The sequence below is a fragment of the Sprattus sprattus genome (assembly GCF_963457725.1).
Source record: "Sprattus sprattus genome assembly, chromosome: 12".
NCBI lineage: Eukaryota > Metazoa > Chordata > Actinopteri > Clupeiformes > Clupeidae > Sprattus > Sprattus sprattus.
The window spans coordinates 5,076,704-5,095,992 of record NC_137910.1 but is presented as its reverse complement, the minus strand read 5'-3'; the positions used below and the strand labels follow the sequence as shown (position 1 = coordinate 5,095,992).

General features: G+C 44.6%; 1 protein-coding gene across 1 annotated transcript in view; it reads right to left on the bottom strand.

Moving 5' to 3' along the window:
- Positions 1–1,170: 1,170 nt before the first annotated feature.
- The window catches only part of LOC308372963 (protein bicaudal C homolog 1-B-like), a gene marked incomplete at its 5' end in the record, with an annotated part of 61,431 nt that continues 43,312 nt past the window's right edge, over positions 1,171–19,289 (bottom strand). Inside the window, 14 exons of the mRNA XM_080848337.1 lie at positions 1,171–3,960; positions 4,149–4,248; positions 6,331–6,497; positions 7,807–7,987; positions 8,195–8,349; positions 8,918–8,957; positions 9,897–10,056; positions 10,443–10,590; positions 12,245–12,386; positions 13,190–13,365; positions 14,533–14,685; positions 16,068–16,278; positions 17,015–17,140; positions 18,820–19,077. Coding sequence (XP_080704463.1) covers positions 3,830–3,960; positions 4,149–4,248; positions 6,331–6,497; positions 7,807–7,987; positions 8,195–8,349; positions 8,918–8,957; positions 9,897–10,056; positions 10,443–10,590; positions 12,245–12,386; positions 13,190–13,365; positions 14,533–14,685; positions 16,068–16,278; positions 17,015–17,140; positions 18,820–19,077 — 2,148 coding nt within the window. The 3' untranslated portion in view covers positions 1,171–3,829. The remainder of the gene's footprint in view (positions 3,961–4,148; positions 4,249–6,330; positions 6,498–7,806; positions 7,988–8,194; positions 8,350–8,917; positions 8,958–9,896; positions 10,057–10,442; positions 10,591–12,244; positions 12,387–13,189; positions 13,366–14,532; positions 14,686–16,067; positions 16,279–17,014; positions 17,141–18,819; positions 19,078–19,289) is intronic.

Sequence of the window (19,289 nt, the reverse complement as noted above, 5' to 3'; positions counted from 1 at the left end):
GAACATATATTGGGGACTATCCTTTTCACTGTATGTGTGTGTGTGTGTGTGTGAGGGAGAGAGAGGGAGCTACTGCAATCCAATAGAATTTACCTAGATCTAAAATATACCATGGGAGCATATGAGGCCTTAAATCATCAGTTTTTTACATTTACATTTACATTTAGTAATTTAGCAGGTGCTTTTGTCCAAAGTGACGTACAAGGGAGAGAAAAATCAAGCTAAGAGCAATAAAACCTGGTGTAACAATAAATACTGCTTATTTTTTTCAAAATATACACATACCATTGTTCCACGAGTAAAACACATGGTTTGGAGTCCGTGTGAGACTGCCACCAGTCTGTCCCTCATACATTTATTTTATACTCTACATGACATACTGGACATAACGCCCAGGCCTGTGAAAAGCGTGATGAATGGTTGACACACAATTTTGAGGCCACTGCTTTTTTGAAGCATTGAATGAATGACAGATTACAATTTGCACACAGAAGGAAGAATTAGACAACATTTATAAGAGAAACCATGTATGATTTTTTTTTTATATATAAAAAAAACTAAACCACTGTCTAGGTGGTGCCTTTGTTGTGGGCTAATGTCAGACTGACAATAGTTTAGTTCAAAATGATCTGATAATGAGTCAGAAAGATAAACTAGTGCTCACAAGGATATAATCCCCCAGGAGATTAAGAAGATCCCTCTTCAAAGGATAACACAAACATGTTGGCATGGTGGCATCACTGCACAAGAGAGAGAGGAAGTTAATGAAAGAGTTCATTACAGAAGAGTGAGAGGATTTAATGGAGAAAAGTGAACCATCTCTCTTTACTCTCATATAGCCTTTGTGTAATGGCATTAATATTATTTCAGTGATGTTTTTTTTTTAGTGTAACAGTTACTTTGATACTTTTCTCTGCTGCACACACTTTGCTTACCCCAGTTTCCTGTTCCCGTTTTATTCTCAAAAATAACACAGCTAATTACTAACGCTTGCAAATAGAAGGCATGCTTCGTTTAGACTTGGATAGAATTTATGAAAATTACATGCATACATCCATACATATCTGTCAAGATTGCAAGGAGTCTTAGTTTGAATACTTAACGTTTTATTTTATGTGGCAAACAGTTTCAGAACACTTTTTTTGGTCCTTTAAGTACACATTTGTACCAATATCTGTGAAGCTACATTTACATATAGATCAACAATCATTCAGAATCCAACACTGCAGGTAGTACACTGATTTGGACACTTTTGAGCACTGGATTTTTCTTTTACTTAGGCAAAGACATGAAAAATGAGTGGGGTCATTTCCAGTGTTTCCTTTCTTGTAGCCCTTTATCAGAGCCCCTTTACAGGAGGGGATTCCCCCCCCCCATTTGGTCTCCACCAAATGAAAAAAAAAAAATCCCTCATTTCTGCCCAGCCGTGTCAGAAGGCCACGTCCAAAAGAAACAACTACATTTCCCAGAATCCTCCCGTTTGGGATGATGACATTAGTAAACACTAAATAAAATAACACAGTTGCTCCTTAAGAGAACATTAAGGCGAACAAGCAAGGATGAAACTGATTGACAGGTGTTTTGGACAAAATCAGACATCAAGCAAGACCCTCAACAAATGAGTCCATTTGGAATGAATACAGTGACAGAAATATGGAGCGGTTCGATGACACTATGCAAGAGATATTCCTTTGGTCAGCAGCAACTCTGATGCAAATGGGTCCCTTTTTGTAGTTCAAACTATTACTGTAAACTGGTACTCAGAACCACCTACACTGATGGTCCACACAGACAGAAAGGCAGTCGGTGAAACACAACTTTTTACTGTGTTAGTCATGCTTCTGACCAATCACAGAAGAGTACCGGTAAGTGTAGCTACGGCTGAAGCAAAAGATCAACTGATTTGTTTGTCAATGAAGACACATTTACAGGTTAACAGAGAAAACTGCATCCCTGTAAGACATTTTGTGCCAGCTATGGTCAACAGATGTGAATACATTTGGATACAGGAGGAAAAGAGTTAGTATTTTAAAATATATGCCGTAGGTGAAATACAAAAAGTTAACCCTTTACTTTTTTTAATATTAGCTCTACAATGACACACTTTAAGACTGAGAATGCTGGCTTGGTAATGTGACTTATTTCTCCCGTATTGCACTGTATAATGTTTTCAAATTCAACTGTGCTTTGTACCAAAACATTAACCTGACATTGGAAAAAAGATTGTTCAATCACCATGTTGAAAACCAGACAGAGTATCTAACCTTTAGTGGTTGACATTCATTCTTTTAGATCGTACCACTGACAGAGTACCACAGATTCCTTCAAAAAACGTATTTGAAATGATATCAATTCAATCATCAGCATACATATATTTCAGTTGGATATTAGCCCTTGAGTATGTGCTGCAATACTATCCATCTGGACTGTGTAAAGCTGTGGCGAGGTTAAGTGTGAATATATCCCTTCATAAATCCAGACAAGAAAAACAATACTCATAACTCAACTCTGAACTGATGGCTCAAACCTCTAACTGTTGACACGCACTTACGGTAAATACCTAACCAACCAAAAAGCCATAACAATATTGTTTCATGTAAATAAATACATTGGGGTATATAGTGCCTTGTGTGTTGGGTATGGCTGTCTCCTATTGTGTGACCAAACAAGATCAGGGAGAAGGCTTGGGGGCATTCAGAGCGAGAGCCTATGGTTTACACACACACACACACACACACACACACACACACACACACACACAAACACACACACACACACACACACACATGCATAAGCATGCACACACACACACACACACACACACACACACACACACACACACACACACACACACACACACATACACAGGTAAACACAAAGACTGCTCTCATCTCCACTACCAACCATAGGAGGACCTGATCTGAAGGTAACTCATTACGAGATGATTCAATTAATGGTAGAAATATTGACTGGAGAACAAATAAAAATAATAATAAAGCAAATCATTTTGTATATAAAAACACAAAAAAAATACCTGTAAACCAATATTCCATATTAAAATACAAGAATACAACACACGAAACAAAGGAAACAGATCAAAATACACTGAGATTACAAAACAATTAGCTACAAGTGTAAAATAGTGAGGCCTTGATTCGGACGGACGTATTCTGAAGATCAAATTCTGATCACAATCTAATTTAACTTTACTACTAAAAGTCTCTGAACCCAGAATGAAACTGAAACATTTGACCTTTTCACCTTTCAGCCCCCTTGTTCAGTAAGTGCTTGCTTTAGGCTTTTGCCCTGCAACCCTGTGCATTGAGAAAATACATGATCAAAAAAGACCTATATTTGCATACATTTAGCTTCAAGGGGGCAGCTACCCTAAAGGCAAAATATCGAAGTAATTTTAAAGTGCATAATACTGATACAACCGCAAAACATGAATGCAAATAGTACTACTGTTACTATTATATTTTAGGTTGCATTCTTCCTTTCCTTTTCCTGCATGCTCTGCACAATAGCTGTACCTCTCCCTTAATGGCAGTAACATTCTCCTTCACAAATGACAGATTTGATCAAACATAGGATACATACAGCACCACAATAATGGCACTGATGGATGGATAGATGCCTTGTTTCTTTTTTCTTCAGGCACCTTTTTTGGCACATTTGACTTTCAGTGGTGGCCTGAAGTGCCCACAAGAAGCAAGGCTGGCATACATAGTCCCAGAGAGGCTGAGATGATCTCCACAGAGGTGGCGAGTGGGTGGGTGGGGGGGTAAGGGTTGCAGTACCTGGGGGAACAACCGGAAAAATGTGGATCTCACCAGCGGCCGCTAACACTCGCCATGTCGGCATGGAACTGGCGTGGAAGACGACCACTGGCACCGCCATCTAGGAAAGACGAGCGAATGTTGGGCGGATCAAAGAGTTTCCGACGGTTCTTATTCAGTTCTGGGAAAATGGAGGAAGGAAAGACATTGTAGGAGAGTGTTTGATAGAAAACACATTGCTTGTTATCCAGGAAAGCGCTTAACGGTTCCATAAAAATATCCATAAATGTGAACGCCAATTCACAATTCACAGAGCCCTCCTCAATAAACTCGCTCACAAACTTCCCACACACACACACACACACACACCTGAGATGGCCAGCAGCATTTTTCGGCGCGCTCCGAATGTGGTGATGCCGAGCTCCTTCAGGTCCTGGTCGGTGAGTGTGAGGAACGTCTGCAGATCGATCTGTGGTGTGTGTGTGTGTGTGTGTGTGTGTGAGTGTGTGAGAGAGAGAGAGAGAGAGAGAGAACCATTTATGATTGAGAGAGAGAGGCCTCTCTGACCTCAACATCTGCTTCACTTAACCCCAACACTACCCCTACCCCCCATCCAATCAGTAATCAATAACATATATGGCAGAAATCCATCTTCGTTTTGCTGAGACTGAAAGAAAAGCGGGCTCTAACCCGTCACGTGAGCCACCCCTCCTTCCGCTCAGTGTTTAGCCTGCGCGCTAATCTGTGCTAACGCTCTGGGTGACCTCATGCTACCACAGATCCCTCTGGTGGGGAGGGCAGAGAGCTGACAGAGGCGCTGCATGGGAATGGCCCCTGCTTGTGCTTATAACCCTCACAGCATTAGAACTCAGAACTCAGAACTGGAGCTCTAGAGCTCTTCCTATGCATTAAACAGCTGCATCAATAATACTACTGCCTCTACAATGGCTTCATCCAATACCATCCCAGCAATCTGCAAAAAAAAAAAACTAATGCATTGTGAGTTTAGTTTAAGCTGTATCTCTTTTTCACCTCTAAATGGTCAATGTGCTGTCAGGAAAAAAAATCTATTTCTGGACCTCCTTACACAAGTCAGAGTGTAAGACCCCCCCCCCCCCTCAAGGTTTTCGCACTCTTCTTCCAGGAAGCCAATTACTGGCATCCTAGCAGTTTTAGCTTGTGGCAAACCAGCAGGCTCTGGGGTTCACGCCCGGCTCCCAGACATGCCAGGCCCCCCGGTAGCATCTATTTCACCTCCTCGATTCAGAGTGCCTCTAAGTGAACATGGCACATGCCAGGAGGGGGGGAGAAGAAAAAGAGTTTGTTTTTCAGCGGCAGCTTGCACGAGCGTCAGATTGACTCATTGGAGGAGATGGAGAATGACACGTGTTGCAGCTCTGATGAGCTGACTGCTTGTTTCCACAGGAAGAGAGGAGAGGAGAGGAGAGGAGAGGAGAGGAGAGCCAGAGGAGAGGAGAGGAGAGGAGAGGAGAGGAGAGGAGAGGAGAGGAGAGGAGAGGGGAGGAGAGGAGAGGAGAGGAGAGGAGAGGAGAGGAGAGGAGAGGAGAGGAGGAGAGGAGAGGAGAGGAGAGGAGAGGAGAGCCAGAGGAATATTAATGAGAAGTGGGAGAACCAGGGCACGGCTCAAACCCAAACCTGAGGCCAGACAGCTGTCACTAGACAGCCTTACGTCTTTAGTTTAAGTAAATAGCACAAGTTTGACCATTACGTAGCTTCATCAACGTAATTGTCCATTAATAAATAGCAGATGGCAACACAGGATTTATAAAATTGTGCCATCCAGAACTGACAGGGGTTCTTTGGTGTTTCTACATACAATACCAATAATATAAAACTTGTTCCAATCTCTAACTCTAATGAGCACGCCAATCTTGAAGAACGGACCGGAAGACGTAGTCAGGATCTCTGGAGTTTATGTCAGCGGAGGCACCCCTTTAAGCATGTTGCTTATGGCCGAGATTGGCCTACCTGACTGTAGAATGGGTTGGCATTTATACCATTCAGTAAGGTAGAATCGGGGGGGGGGGGGGGGGGGGGGGGGGGGACGACGACGACACACCGCATCCTATTGGCAGGAACAGGAGACAGTGGGGTGGGGGGGGTTCACCTGTGGGGGAGCGAGGAGGGGGGTAGGGGGGACAGAGGACTAAGGGTGAAGGGGGTGGGAGGTGGGTTGTTGATAGCAGGAAGGAGGCTATCTTGGGGTTCAGATGCTAATGGTTCAGGTCTCAGTGAGTACACATCCAGGAGTACCGGTTACAGAATCAGATGATACAAAATAATGCGACACTTAGTTCATGTCTATTACAACAGTAGAAAAGCAATATTCAGTTTCCTCAGTAACCCCATATGAGCATTTCTATGCTCACACAAGAATTACCACCAAAAAAATCAATACATGGTCAATCACAATTATGGTCGATCACTTATGGTAATTTAATAATTGCAATTCTATATGATTATTAATGTAATTCTATACAGTTCAAATGGTTACTTTGAAGAGGATGTTGAAGAGGATGTTGAGTCCTACCTCCTGCTGCTGGAAGACGTCTATGTATTTGCCCAGGCCCAGCTTGCTGAAGAGCTCCGGCAGCTCAGAGCCCTTCAGGGTGGCGTTCAGAGAGCAGCCATTGCTGCCGTTCATGGAGGAGATGCAGTCCATGTAGTTACCACTGCTGCTCAGGTAGTGCTCCACTGCTGTCAGAGCACAGAGGAATATTAATGAGAAGTGGGAGAACCGGGTCACGGCTCAAACCCAAACCTGAGGCCAGACAGCTGTCACTAGACAGCCTTACGTCTTTAGTTTAAGTAAATAGCACAAGTTTGACCATTACGTAGCTTCATCAACGTAATTGTCCATTAATAAATATCAGATGGCAACACAGGATTTATAAAATTGTGCCATCCAGAACTGACAGAGCTCAGGCAAGGACGAGGAGAGAGGAAGGAGGGATGAAGAGGGGGAGGGGAAGTATGGTGAGTGATACAAGCTTCAGCGTCAGGTTCAAACTCATGTGCAGTTGCGGTACATAAATAGAGTCCGGATCTGTTTTTCCAAGTCTTTCACACGGTTTGTGCTCTATGCAGGGGCTTCAGCAAAGATGTGGGTCATGAAAAAAACGAATTCTGTACACTAAAATGTAAACGTCTGGACACGGAGTTGAGTACTAGCAATCCCATATCACCCTAACCACTTATGACATTCATAAATTCTGGTATTTACTTTCCACATCGCATCTTTTATGATCTGTCCCTGAGGATGTTTCCTGTTGGCAGCTCAAACTCCCGACACAGATGAACCAAAAGAGCTGCCTTGGCTGATGTTCCCTACATCCTTGAGAGTTTGCAAGAACATTTTGGCCACACCACAAGAGTCATCTCAGTTGAGAGACCTCATTATATATGATCCGACTTCATCAAAGTTCTTGAGGTCGAAACACCATCTGTGGTCCAAAGCTCTGATAAATAACTTATTAACAGTGAATTGACAATGGAATTGGTTAAGATATATCCCTTTCAAAACCATTACAGTGTGCTGACTGCATAACCCTCTGGACATTAATATTTTTGGCAGCATTCAAGTTGCGGAGTCCGGGCTTCCTCACTGGGTGCAGCTCTACCTTGCCTAGCTCTACGTACCACACAAGCCTACAGATATGAGGCTCCTCTCCTGTCCACTCTCAGCCTCAGTGTCATGTCATTTTTAGTCTTCAGAGAAAGACCCAACATCTGATGTAAATAGAGATCTAAAAGGTGATCATCATCTTCCAGACGTCATCTTTGCCACTCCTGAAAACATGACTGAGGTGCTTTATTTTTCCGAGTTATTTTTTAACGGTTGTAAAAATGTGGTTACTATTTATTGGTTAAACTGTTCATATAACAGGGAATGATGTGTAAGGACATTGGATATAAGGGTATGAGTGTAAGTGGACTGTATTGTGTATGTGTACCGCTGGTGTCTGGGTCAGTCGGACATTTTTAAGAGCTTGCTGTCTTCACCAACCCGATTTATTCAGCTTTCGCTTTGGACTGCCGACGGATGGCGGAAATTCGGAGTGTCCTTGAATTCTGCCCGCTGTGCCATTTCCGGTAGAGTTTGCGATACGCTCCCGCCAGTTGTCTGATTCAATGCCGTTCCCGATGCATTCCCGACTCCCGGAGCGAGACAGGGAGAGAGGAGAGTCCTATAGAGCAGGAGAAATGGTCACATGATCGGAATAAAGCGCCACTTTACCAGCTTTTGCAAGGTTAAGACAAGCTGCAGAAACGATACTTCTGTGCGTGGGTGTGCGCGCATGCATGTGTATGAGTGTGAGAGAAAGAAAGAAAGAAAGAAAGTGAGAGAGGGAGAAAGAGAGAAAGACAGAGAGAGATTGTGTTCTTTTGTGTACCTCATATGTAGTGCTCATTGTGGGTTTGTATGATATGTGGTTGGCTCGGCGGAGCTCCTTAATGGTTTCGGCCGGCATGGATTTTGAGAAGCCCAGACCACTCCATGTGTTGGTGGGTGTCCGCACCTCTGTAACCACCGGCTTCTTCAACATGGCTGCAGAGTGAGAAATAGACAAGGACTTAGAAAACATGCAAACAGCATAGCACTCCTCTCTGTAAACTTATAGTCAATATTCAAACCGCATAGCACTCCTCTCTGTAAACTTATAGTAAATATTCAAACAGCATATCACTCCTCTCTGTTAACTTATAGTAAATATTCAAACAGCATAGCACTCCTCTCTGTAAACTTATAGTAAATATTCAAACAGCATAGCACTCCTATGTGCAAACTTATAGTAAATATGCATGGATGGAGGTAGGACACACATTTAGCACACCACTGGCAAACTGGAAATATGGACAATATAGGGAGGAGCAAGAGCTCCGACAGCTCTGCTGGTACAGCAAGGGTGGTAACACCACCAAGGTCATGTGGTTGATACCCAGGGAGCATATATACATACACACATACTGATGTCAATGTACATCTGGTAAGGAAATTGCTTAGGGTAAAAGCATCTCATGAATCAGTAAATGTAACTGAATGTGAGAGAATGTAACTAACAATCTGGGACAATCTAAACGACTAGCACATAGCCGAACGGGTCAGGGCCACTTACCTTTGGTTGCCAGAAGCTTCTTCTGTTCATAGTCAAAGGCCTACATAGTGACGAGGAAATACACGTGAGAGACTGGACTGCTACAGAGGTCAATACGGTTAAGTAGATCCACATTTGAAAGGAACACTACACACACAGTATATGTGGACTGGGAGTGAAGGGGCCGATTCTGCTTAGAAAAACAAAGTCAAATTATATATCGCACTGTCAAGAATACAAATCAAAACATTTCATTGGTGCAATACAAACGTCAAGTCAAACTGTATTTGAAGGCCATAGAAAAGAAGGAGAAGTCCTGGGAAAATAAAACTGAGTCCACCCTAAAACAGCGTTACCATTCATAGGAGTAGAAGGTGACACTTATGAATGTGCTGTACGAAGTTTTAAAACAAATAACGAGAGGCCAATTTAGATTATATCACGTATATTAAATCACGACTTGGCACAGACAAGCCAGTTTTCATTCTACAAATACTATTTTTCCCCTCAATTTCCTCTTTTGGGCATGTGGCATTGAAAGTGAAATTCAAAGAGGTTTTCTTATTGTTTCTAATACTCTCCCTTCCTGTCTGAATATCAGCTACTCTTTCAGACCACTTCAAAGTGTGTTGTAATGTAATTACTCAATACATGTTTGTGTACTTCACAGTGTAGTGCATGACAATCGAGTGCCAGGTCATTACTATGCATTGCAGTGTAATAATGTGTAGGCAAAAGTGTATTGTGAGTACATGCACATTGTAATGCATGTTAAACGTGCCTTTGCATTATTTATGTAAACAGTTGTAAAACATAGGTACATGTACGCATTCATAGGAAGTAATGAGTTTTGGGAATCTATGGGTATTAGTGCAAGTTGAATACTCTGGTTTTGCCAGTAAGTGATGGTGCCATCGTGCACACACACACACACACACACACACACACACACACACACACACACACACACAGCCAGTAAGTGATGGTGCCATTTTGATACCTCCATGTTGGCGTAGGTGGCGGACTGCGGCCCGAGTCCGATCCGCTCATAGTTCTGCTGGGCTGCCCTCTCAGCTGCCCGCTCACTGCCAGGGGCCCGTTTATCCCCCAGGGGGCTCTCGGAGGAGCTGGAGTCAGCGTCCGACAGCAGACAGTCTGAACTGGACACACAGATCCACATGCCTCATCAGGACCACAGGCCTCATCAGGACCACATGCCTCATCAGGACCACATGCCTCATCAGGACCACATGCATGCACACACACACACACACACACACACACACACACACACACACACACACACAACCCCATATATTGTTTGAAGCAAGCACACATTACATAACAAGCCACATTTTAAAGAGATCATAAGAACATTACAGTGTGGATAATGTTCCAGTTTCGTTGTGTGGAGGTTGCAGCATAACCTACTGCAGGTGTGAGTTCTCTCAGACACACACACACACACACACACACACACACACACACACACAAACACACACACACACACACACACACACACACACACACACACTGCATAACCTACTGCAGGTGGGAGTTCTTGGTGCCCTGCAGCAGCTCCACAGTCTGCCTCTTCCCTGTCTTGCACGACGCCAGCATCTGCTTCAGCTCGCTCCCATTGGCCGAGTGAGATGGGCTCCTGGGCATGCCCACCTCCACAAAGGTGTCCGAACCTGGAGGGAGACGCAGACGGCAGAGGTGTGGATACGACCAGGGGTCATATGTAGTGTTGGTGTGGATACGACCAGGGATCATATGTAGTGTTGGTGTGGATACGACCAGGGATCATATGTAGTGTTGGTGTGGTTGGTGTGGATACGACCAGGGATCATATGTAGTGTTGGTGTGGATACGACCAGGGATCATATGTAGTGTTGGTGTGGTTGGTGTGGATACGACCAGGGATCATATGTAGTGTTGGTGTGGATACGACCAGGGATCATATGTAGTGTTGGTGTGGATACGACCAGGGATCATATGTAGTGTTGGTGTGGATACGACCAGGGATCATATGTAGTGTTGGTGTGGATACGACCAGGGATCATATGTAGTGTTGGTGTGGATACGACCAGGGATCATATGTAGTGTTGGTGTGGATACGACCAGGGATCATATGTAGTGTTGGTGTGGTTGGTGTGGATACGACCAGGGATCATATGTAGTGTTGGTGTGGATACGACCAGGGATCATATGTAGTGTTGGTGTGGATACGACCAGGGATCATATGTAGTGTTGGTGTGGATACGACCAGGGATCATATGTAGTGTTGGTGTGGTTGGTGTGGATACGACCATGGATCATATGTAGTGTTGGTGTGGATACGACCAGGGATCATATGTAGTGGTTGGTGTGGATACGACCAGGGATCATATGTAGTGTTGGTGTGGATACGACCAGGGATCATATGTAGTGTTGGTGTGGTTGGTGTGGATACGACCATGGATCATATGTAGTGTTGGTGTGGATACGACCAGGGATCATATGTAGTGGTTGGTGTGGATACGACCAGGGATCATATGTAGTGTTGGTGTGGATACGACCAGGGATCATATGTGGTGTTGGTGTGGTTGGTGTGGATACGACCATGGATCATATGTAGTGTTGGTGTGGATACGACCAGGGATCATATGTAGTGTTGGTGTGTTTGGTGTGTTTGGTGTGGATACGACCAGGGATCATATGTAGTGTTGGTGTGGATACGACCATGGATCATATGTAGTGTTGGTGTGGATACGACCAGGGATCATATGTGGTGTTGGTGTGGATACGACCAGGGATCATATGTAGTGTTGGTGTGGATACGACCAGGGATCATATGTAGTGTTGGTGTGGATACGACCAGGGATCATATGTGGTGGTTGGTGTGGTTGGTGTGGATACGACCAGGGATCATATGTAGTGTTGGTGTGGATACGACCAGGGACCATATGTAGTGTTGGTGTGGTTGGTGTGGATATGACCATGGATCCTATGTGGTGGTTGGTTTGTCATAGCTTTAAGGTTGCACTCAGAGTTCATGTTGACCAACAGGAAAAACAAGGAGCTTGCCGTGCTAATTAGTTAATGGCTGTGGGATCTTTGAATATAATAAATCATATTTATTTATATAATAATATAAATCAATATTTGCACCTGCTTGGAGTGGTGTGGATTTGAGATGCATTTACAGGACAGGGCCTCTGCTAGATGAGTGTGTTTTGTTTGTGTGTGTGTGTGTGTGTGTGTGTGTGTGTGTGTGTGTGTGTGTGTGTGTGTGTGTGTGTGTGTGTGTGTGTGTGTGTGTGTGTGTGTGTGTGTGTGTGTGCGTGCGTGTGCGTGTGCATTCACCTTCATCAGAGCTGGACTTGCTGGACAGCGGTTCTGCTGGGTTGTGTGTGTTGGGCTGAGGGGAGGAGTCACAGTGAGCTGGACTCAGGACCACATCAGCCAGAGAAGCAGAGGGCCTGCGACCGTACACAGAACCAGGATGCTGTTGCACACACACATACACACACACACACACACGTACACACATACATGCATACACACACGTACACACACACGTATCCACACACACACAGACACACGCACACACATAAATGTACACACACACACAGACACACACACACACACACACACACACACAAATTAAGAGGGAATACCCAACAGAACCTTTCCACAAGCCTCATGTGCAAATGATGTCAAACACATTCACATTCAGCATCACGAGGGGAAATGTAAACTACTGTACACCATTTATGGCACCCATATTTAATGGCATCCTTTGAAGCTGCCCAGGGGGAGTATTACTTTACCCTTTATGCTCTTTATGCTCAGCATATTCCTGCAAGGGCAGCAGAAACTGCAGCACTGGCGCCTGACTGGGCCGGCAGGAATATCAGAGAGGAAGTGGTAGACGCTTAGGGTGTGTGAGTGTACGTAAGGCTGTGTGTGTATATGTAAGTGTGTGTGTGTTTGTATGTAAGGCTGTGTGTGTGTGTGTGTGTGTGTGTATGTATGTAAGGCTGTGTGTGTGTGTGTGTGTGTGTGTATATGTAAGTGTGTGTGTGTGTGTGTTTGTATGCTGTGTGTGTGTGTGTGTGTGTGTGTGTGTGTGTGTAATGAATCATCTTAAATAGTCATTGAGGTGGCAAACTGTGGTATGTGTCTTGCCTGTGTCTGTATATGAGTATGTGTGTGTGTGTGCGGGGGGGCTGCATTGGTGTATGTGTGTGTGCATGTACACATGTGTGTGTGTGTGTGTGTGGGTGTGTGTGTGTGTGTGAAAATTACCTTGACATGGCCATTAAGGTGGCAGTCTGCGGTAGGTCCGCCTGTGGGTTTGTGGATAGGGGTGAGGCCGGGGGGAGGGGAGGGGGTGTTCTGGGTGAAAGCCTGCACTCCAGACAGCAGCATACTGCTCAGAGAGGCCTGGGACCCAGGGTGGAGCATCAGGGCAGACGAGAAGCCTGAGAGAGAGAGAGAGAGAGAGAGAGAGAGAGAGACAGAGAGAGAGAGGGAGGGAGGGAGGGAGAAGGAGAGATAGAGAGAGAGAGAGAGAGAGAGAGAGAGAGAGAGAGAGAGAGAGAGAGAGAGAGAGAGAAGGAGAAACAAAAGGGACAAGAGAAAGAGAGTGAGATATGATATATGATGTTCTGTGTTCTGGCAATACAAAGAGAGTTTGTCATGACAATAAAGCTTATATGAATGTCAATTACATAGAGAGCTAGAGAGAGAGAGAGAGAAAAAGTAGGAGAGAGAGAGACAGAGAGAGAGAGAGAGAGAGAGAGAGAGAGAGAGAGAGACTGATTGTAGGCCAGTTCTCCATCTGGTTACACTCCCAATCCATTTCTACTTATGAGGTGCTGTTTGTTAATACATAAAAACACAGATACAATATGTGAAAACCAGGGAGACTTGTCTTCTATCTTAGCGAGTGGTCACTGTTTATTCTGAGTCTAAAAGAGAGCACCTACTATATGACTAAAGCTAAGGAGCTGGACCCACAATACAGTGCCCTTTCAGAGGCATTCACAGAGAGTGGCATTGCACACCACACCACTTTCTATTCAAAGAGTCACAAAAGATTTCAGTTTTCACTTCTTAGCCCTATTTAACCCTTTCCCTCGAACAGGAAAGAGGCTGACAAGCCCTAGGGAGGCACCAGTATGAATACGCATTTGTTCATAAGTTGAACTGCCAGGTCAAATTGAAGTTAAAAGGGTAACTAAATTAAGTGGAGATGCCCCACAGTATAGCACCCTCTGCTGGAGTAACACAGATAAGTCAGGGGAAAGGATGTGTGTGTGTGTGTGCACAAGTGTCTGATGTGTTCCCACACACACACACACACACACACACACACACACACACACACACACACACACACACACACACACACACACACACACACACACACACACCAACCACACCCACACCCACACCCACACCCACACCCACACCCACACCCAGTACCATCTTGACATTATGCTCACCGTGCTTTTTTTCAGGGGGTGGTATTTATTTTCCAAAACACTAACTAACTAACAAAAAAGGAATGGCTAACATACTTCACAAAGACTTATTGAAGTGTTATTTCTGTGGTGGGGGGGGTACTATACGAGCTCCACACTCACACTGTGTGCTGGAGGAGGTGGTGAGGGCGTGGGTCCAGAGGGAGGGGGTGCATGGCCCTGGGGGGGAGCCCACGCTGGCGTTTGACCCGTTCAGGGCAGAGTTCTGGGCTGACGACCCGTTGAGAGAGGGCCCAACTGCAGCGCTCAGGAGGCCTGGGAGAGAGCGCAGTGATTGATAGAAACTGATTGAGCAATCATGGGTAAGGGTCAGTATTAGCAGACATGAAGAAACACATGTATGTATGTATACACAACACAAACGAACACAGTAGCATAGCTAAATATACCCAAACCCCCACTAAGATACGCAAACACTGTCAACACACTCAAAACCACAAAATCTAAAATCACTGCTAAGTTAGCTACCTATTATTTCACGATAATGATTGGTCATTATTGTCATGTCATTCCTCAGCTAACCTGACTGTTAGGTCTTTCAGGTCTGGTTAGACAGCACATGCCAAAGAAATGCGGAACATGTAAAAAATTAGCTTTTGATCCCATCTCACTGTGGGAAAAAAAAAAATAAAACCTAAAGATTTACATGTCGACTCAAATCTCTATGGCATGTTAAGACGCACTGGACCATAATGACCAGTGTCTGCAAATCTGCAGAGCTTCATTTTCACTGAAACGTGTCCCAAACATGACTGCCAGGGACATGGACGAGAGAGGACAGTGGTTTCAGGAGTTGAAAATAGAAGGCTAAAATAAGGTTGGTCTCCTCGACCTCAGTGGCCTGTAATCTGTGAGGCAACCGGAGTGATTGCAGAGGACCGAAGATCTAAAGATCCGAATAGCATACTGGTCTACCGTTCTTCATCGCTTGTCTTCCTTTTGGCTATAATAACTTTCATTACCCTGAAGGTTCCAGCGGATGGTCATGTTTCCAGGAAAGAAAGCCTCAAACCCACTTTCAACCAATATTTAGTTTTAATCAGTGAGACGTTAAAAAGAATAATTTGTCATACCCTGTCAACACCCAGGGAACAAAGACAACCTCGATAAATAGTGACTTATCCAGCAAAAAATCTGCTCCTCCTAGTAGGTCTACGGTCATTGTGAAGAATTCAGAACTGTTCACAGCCGGAAACTGACCACGGAACATGCTGGAATGCTGAGGCGTATTCTATTCTGCATACCGCAACAGCAAGTCATTAGCAGTGTTCTAGAAATAGAACGCACATCAGCTGCAACACATTAGCATGTCAGTGTCTTGGATACCACTGCCACACTTCAAATCAGAAGTTGTACGTGGATTGAGTACTTTTTGTTTCTGTTTTGTTTTCATTTGTTCTCCCCTGTAAACAATGTAAGTTATCAGATTTTTTAATATTTAATTTTAATGACTGTAACACACTGTCTCCTGTGACAAGAACATCTATTATATGTGCTATATGTGAGAGCAAATTGCATTATATGTGCCTTGTTGTGTTGTCTTGTATTGTTTGTCTGTAAAATGAACAAAATTCTTAATAAATATATGTTTAAAAAAAAAAAAAAAAAAAAGGCAACAGCTATTGTGAGGAGATTACCCAGAGTGCTTAGCCCCAGGCCAGCTGAGGCAAGGATGTCCAGGCCAACCGGACAGAGGAGGGTGGGCGAGGAGGCGTGGCCGTTGGAGGAGGGAGAGTGGCCATTGATGCTGCTGGGCGAGGTGATGTCACCGCTTTCCAGGCCCAGCAGAATCTTCCGGGCTTCGTACATGTTCCCCGCGTTCCTCTCCACGCTCTTCACGATCACAGACTGAAAAAAGGGAGGTCATACTAAGGTCAACGTACAGTATGTATACACACTTAGAACACTTAGAATGCACTGATGAGGGTCTTCTTGTCTAAATCTTTCAGCTATCCTGGGTTCTGTAGTCTAGGAGAACCCTTTAAAAGGTAAAAAAGAAACAAGGGCAAACAAACAACTTTGTGTGTGGGAAAGGCTTCAGAACCCATGAGTGTGTACTCTCTAAGTGTACTTCACCCTGCATTCTAGAAGCAGACTGAGATGAGGGTTGAACGTGTTGTGTTTGTGTGTGTGTGTGTGTGTGTGTGTGTGTGTGTGTGTGTGTTTGTACGCGTCTCTACTGCAGTAGAGTGGGAATGTGGTGTGCATGTGTGAGTGGGTGGGATAGGAGTCATCCAAAACAAAGCCCTTGAAATTGATGTTGGAAAGAGTCTGAGATTCCTGTTCTTTCTCTCTCCTTCCTGTTTGAGCTTGTGTATATGCATTGCATCTGCATGTGTGCAAGTGTATGTGTGTGTCAATGCTGTGGTGTGCGTATCTGTGTGTGTGTGTGTCAATGCTGTGGTGCGCGTATCTGTGTGTGTCAATGCTGTGGTGTGCGTATCTGTGTGTGTGTGTGTATGTGTGTGTGTCAATGCTGTGGTGTGCGTATCTGTGTGTGTGTGTGTGTGTATGTGTGTGTGTCAATGCTGTGGTGTGCGTATCTGTGTGTGTGTGTGTGTGTGTGTGTGTGTGTGTGTATTACCTTGCTTGGTTGTCTGGGTTTGGGTTTGATGCTGATGAAGACGTCCAACTGTTCCATGAGGGCACTAACACACTGCGGCTCCACTTCCTCCTTTACATCAAAAATCAACACCAGCGGCAGACAACCCTGTATTACACACACACACACACACACACACACACACACACACACACACACACACAAACAAGGATTAACCCTTGTGTTGTCTTAAGGGTCAAAAAATGACACTCCACATGTGTAAAAACAGACAAAACTGTCTAAATAATATTTTCTAAAACAGTCTTAAATATATTCATTACTATTCCTAGAGTGACCCCATCTTTATTAAAAGTGAAACATCGTCATTATTCATATTTCTATGAAAGCTATACACCCCCATGGTACAAAGGTTTTCTTGAGGTCATTTTGACCCAGCGGTTATAAAATCATTTACACACCACAAAAAAAACAGGAGGTTTACAGACAAAATAAAAACTATTTTAGGCAAAATAAACTGAATTTAAGGCAAAATAAACATTTCTTGAAAGCATTGTTTACTAATTGAGAATGCGGTCAGAGGCTATAAAGGTGCTGCAGATGACTGTGTCCCCAGTTCTCTTTGCTAAAGTTATGAGTGCATGTGTCCGTGCCCAACAGGTCTGATCTGATTCGTCAGATGTCCGCGAGGAACAACAGAACAGTGATGTTGATTGATTTGTGTACTGTATCTATTACTTTATTTAATTCCTATTTTATTTATTGTTGTTGTTCATACACCTTGTGGGTGGGAGGCATGGGTTAAAAAAAATGGGTATTTTGTAGTGTGTGTGTGTATGTTTGTGTCTGTGTGCCTGTGTGTCTTGTCTGTCTGTGTGCCTGTGTGTCTTGTCTGTTTGTTTGTGTGTGTGTGTGTGTGTGTGTGTGTGTGTGCGCGTGTGTGTGCCTTTGTGCGTCATGGTAGTCTCTGATTTAAGGGTCCACATAACACAGACAGGGAATCTGGCAGAGAGTGGAAAATCTGACAGTATAATGACTTTGTTTTCCTGTAGAGGATGTTTAGAAAGAAGATGCACGTTCTCTTGACAGAACCAAACAATCAGGTTGTCTAAACTACCAATTACCCGGCGTGTTTTAAGTTGAGAAAAAGCCCAACTTAGATACCCTAGCACAAGGAGACCAAGACAGAGATATCTATGGGTCAACTATCTGTCGTGGTTGTAGGGTTGAACTAACAGTTGTGGTTTAGCTACACTGTAAGGCATTCCACCGATGCTACTCTACGGTGAGGCGACCCCTAGACATGCAGCTCAGAGGAGTTGAATTAGGAGTTCAGCCTAAGTATGATCAGAGGACATTTATGGAACATGTTGACCAAACCACTCCAGGAATTCAGGCTCCGTGCCAGCCCGGTCATGCTGTAAACACTACCCGACACAGACAAAGTAAGCCCCCCCCCCCCCCCCCCCCCCCCCACAAACACATAGTTTCATGGTCCCCAAAATACAAACACACATGGTCTTTCTCTCTCTCTTTCTGTATTCCTATGTGTCTGTCTCTCTCTCTCTCGCTGTCATACAGACACACACACACACACACACTCGCACAAACACACACACACACACACACACACACACACACACACACACACACAGCCTCATCAACTCTGAAACACAAAAACACATGGTCTTTGTCTAGCTCTCTGTCTGTCTGTCACACTCACTCAATCAATCACTTGTTCTCTCTCTCTCACACACACACACACACACAAACACACACACAGTTCCACAGCCAGATGCACACAGTTTGGGTGTTTTCTTGCCCAGTACCATGAGGTGCTGCCTGGCGAGGCAGACGGCGTCGACGGAGCCCTGGATGTAGACGGTGGACTTGCGGTGTGTGTGCGGCGTGCTGGGGTCCGGGAAGTGGATCTGGGCGCCGGTGCGCTGGCTGATGTGCTTGACGTTGCTGCTGTGGCGGCCCATCATGAAGAGGTGGTGCTGGGGCGCGATGTCCAGCTGGGTGCTCACCGCCACCGCGCTCGCCAGCGAGCCCGCCAGGTGCTCCAGCAGCAGGGCCGTGCCTCTCTGATGCGCACACACACACACACACACACACACACACACACACACACACACAGACAAACACACACACACACACACACACAGAGAGACAAACACACACACACACACACACACACACACACACTCACACAGAAAGACACAGGCACACACAAACACACACACAAATGCAAAGCAACACACAGAAAGACACAGATGCAGACAAAGATACAGAAGCA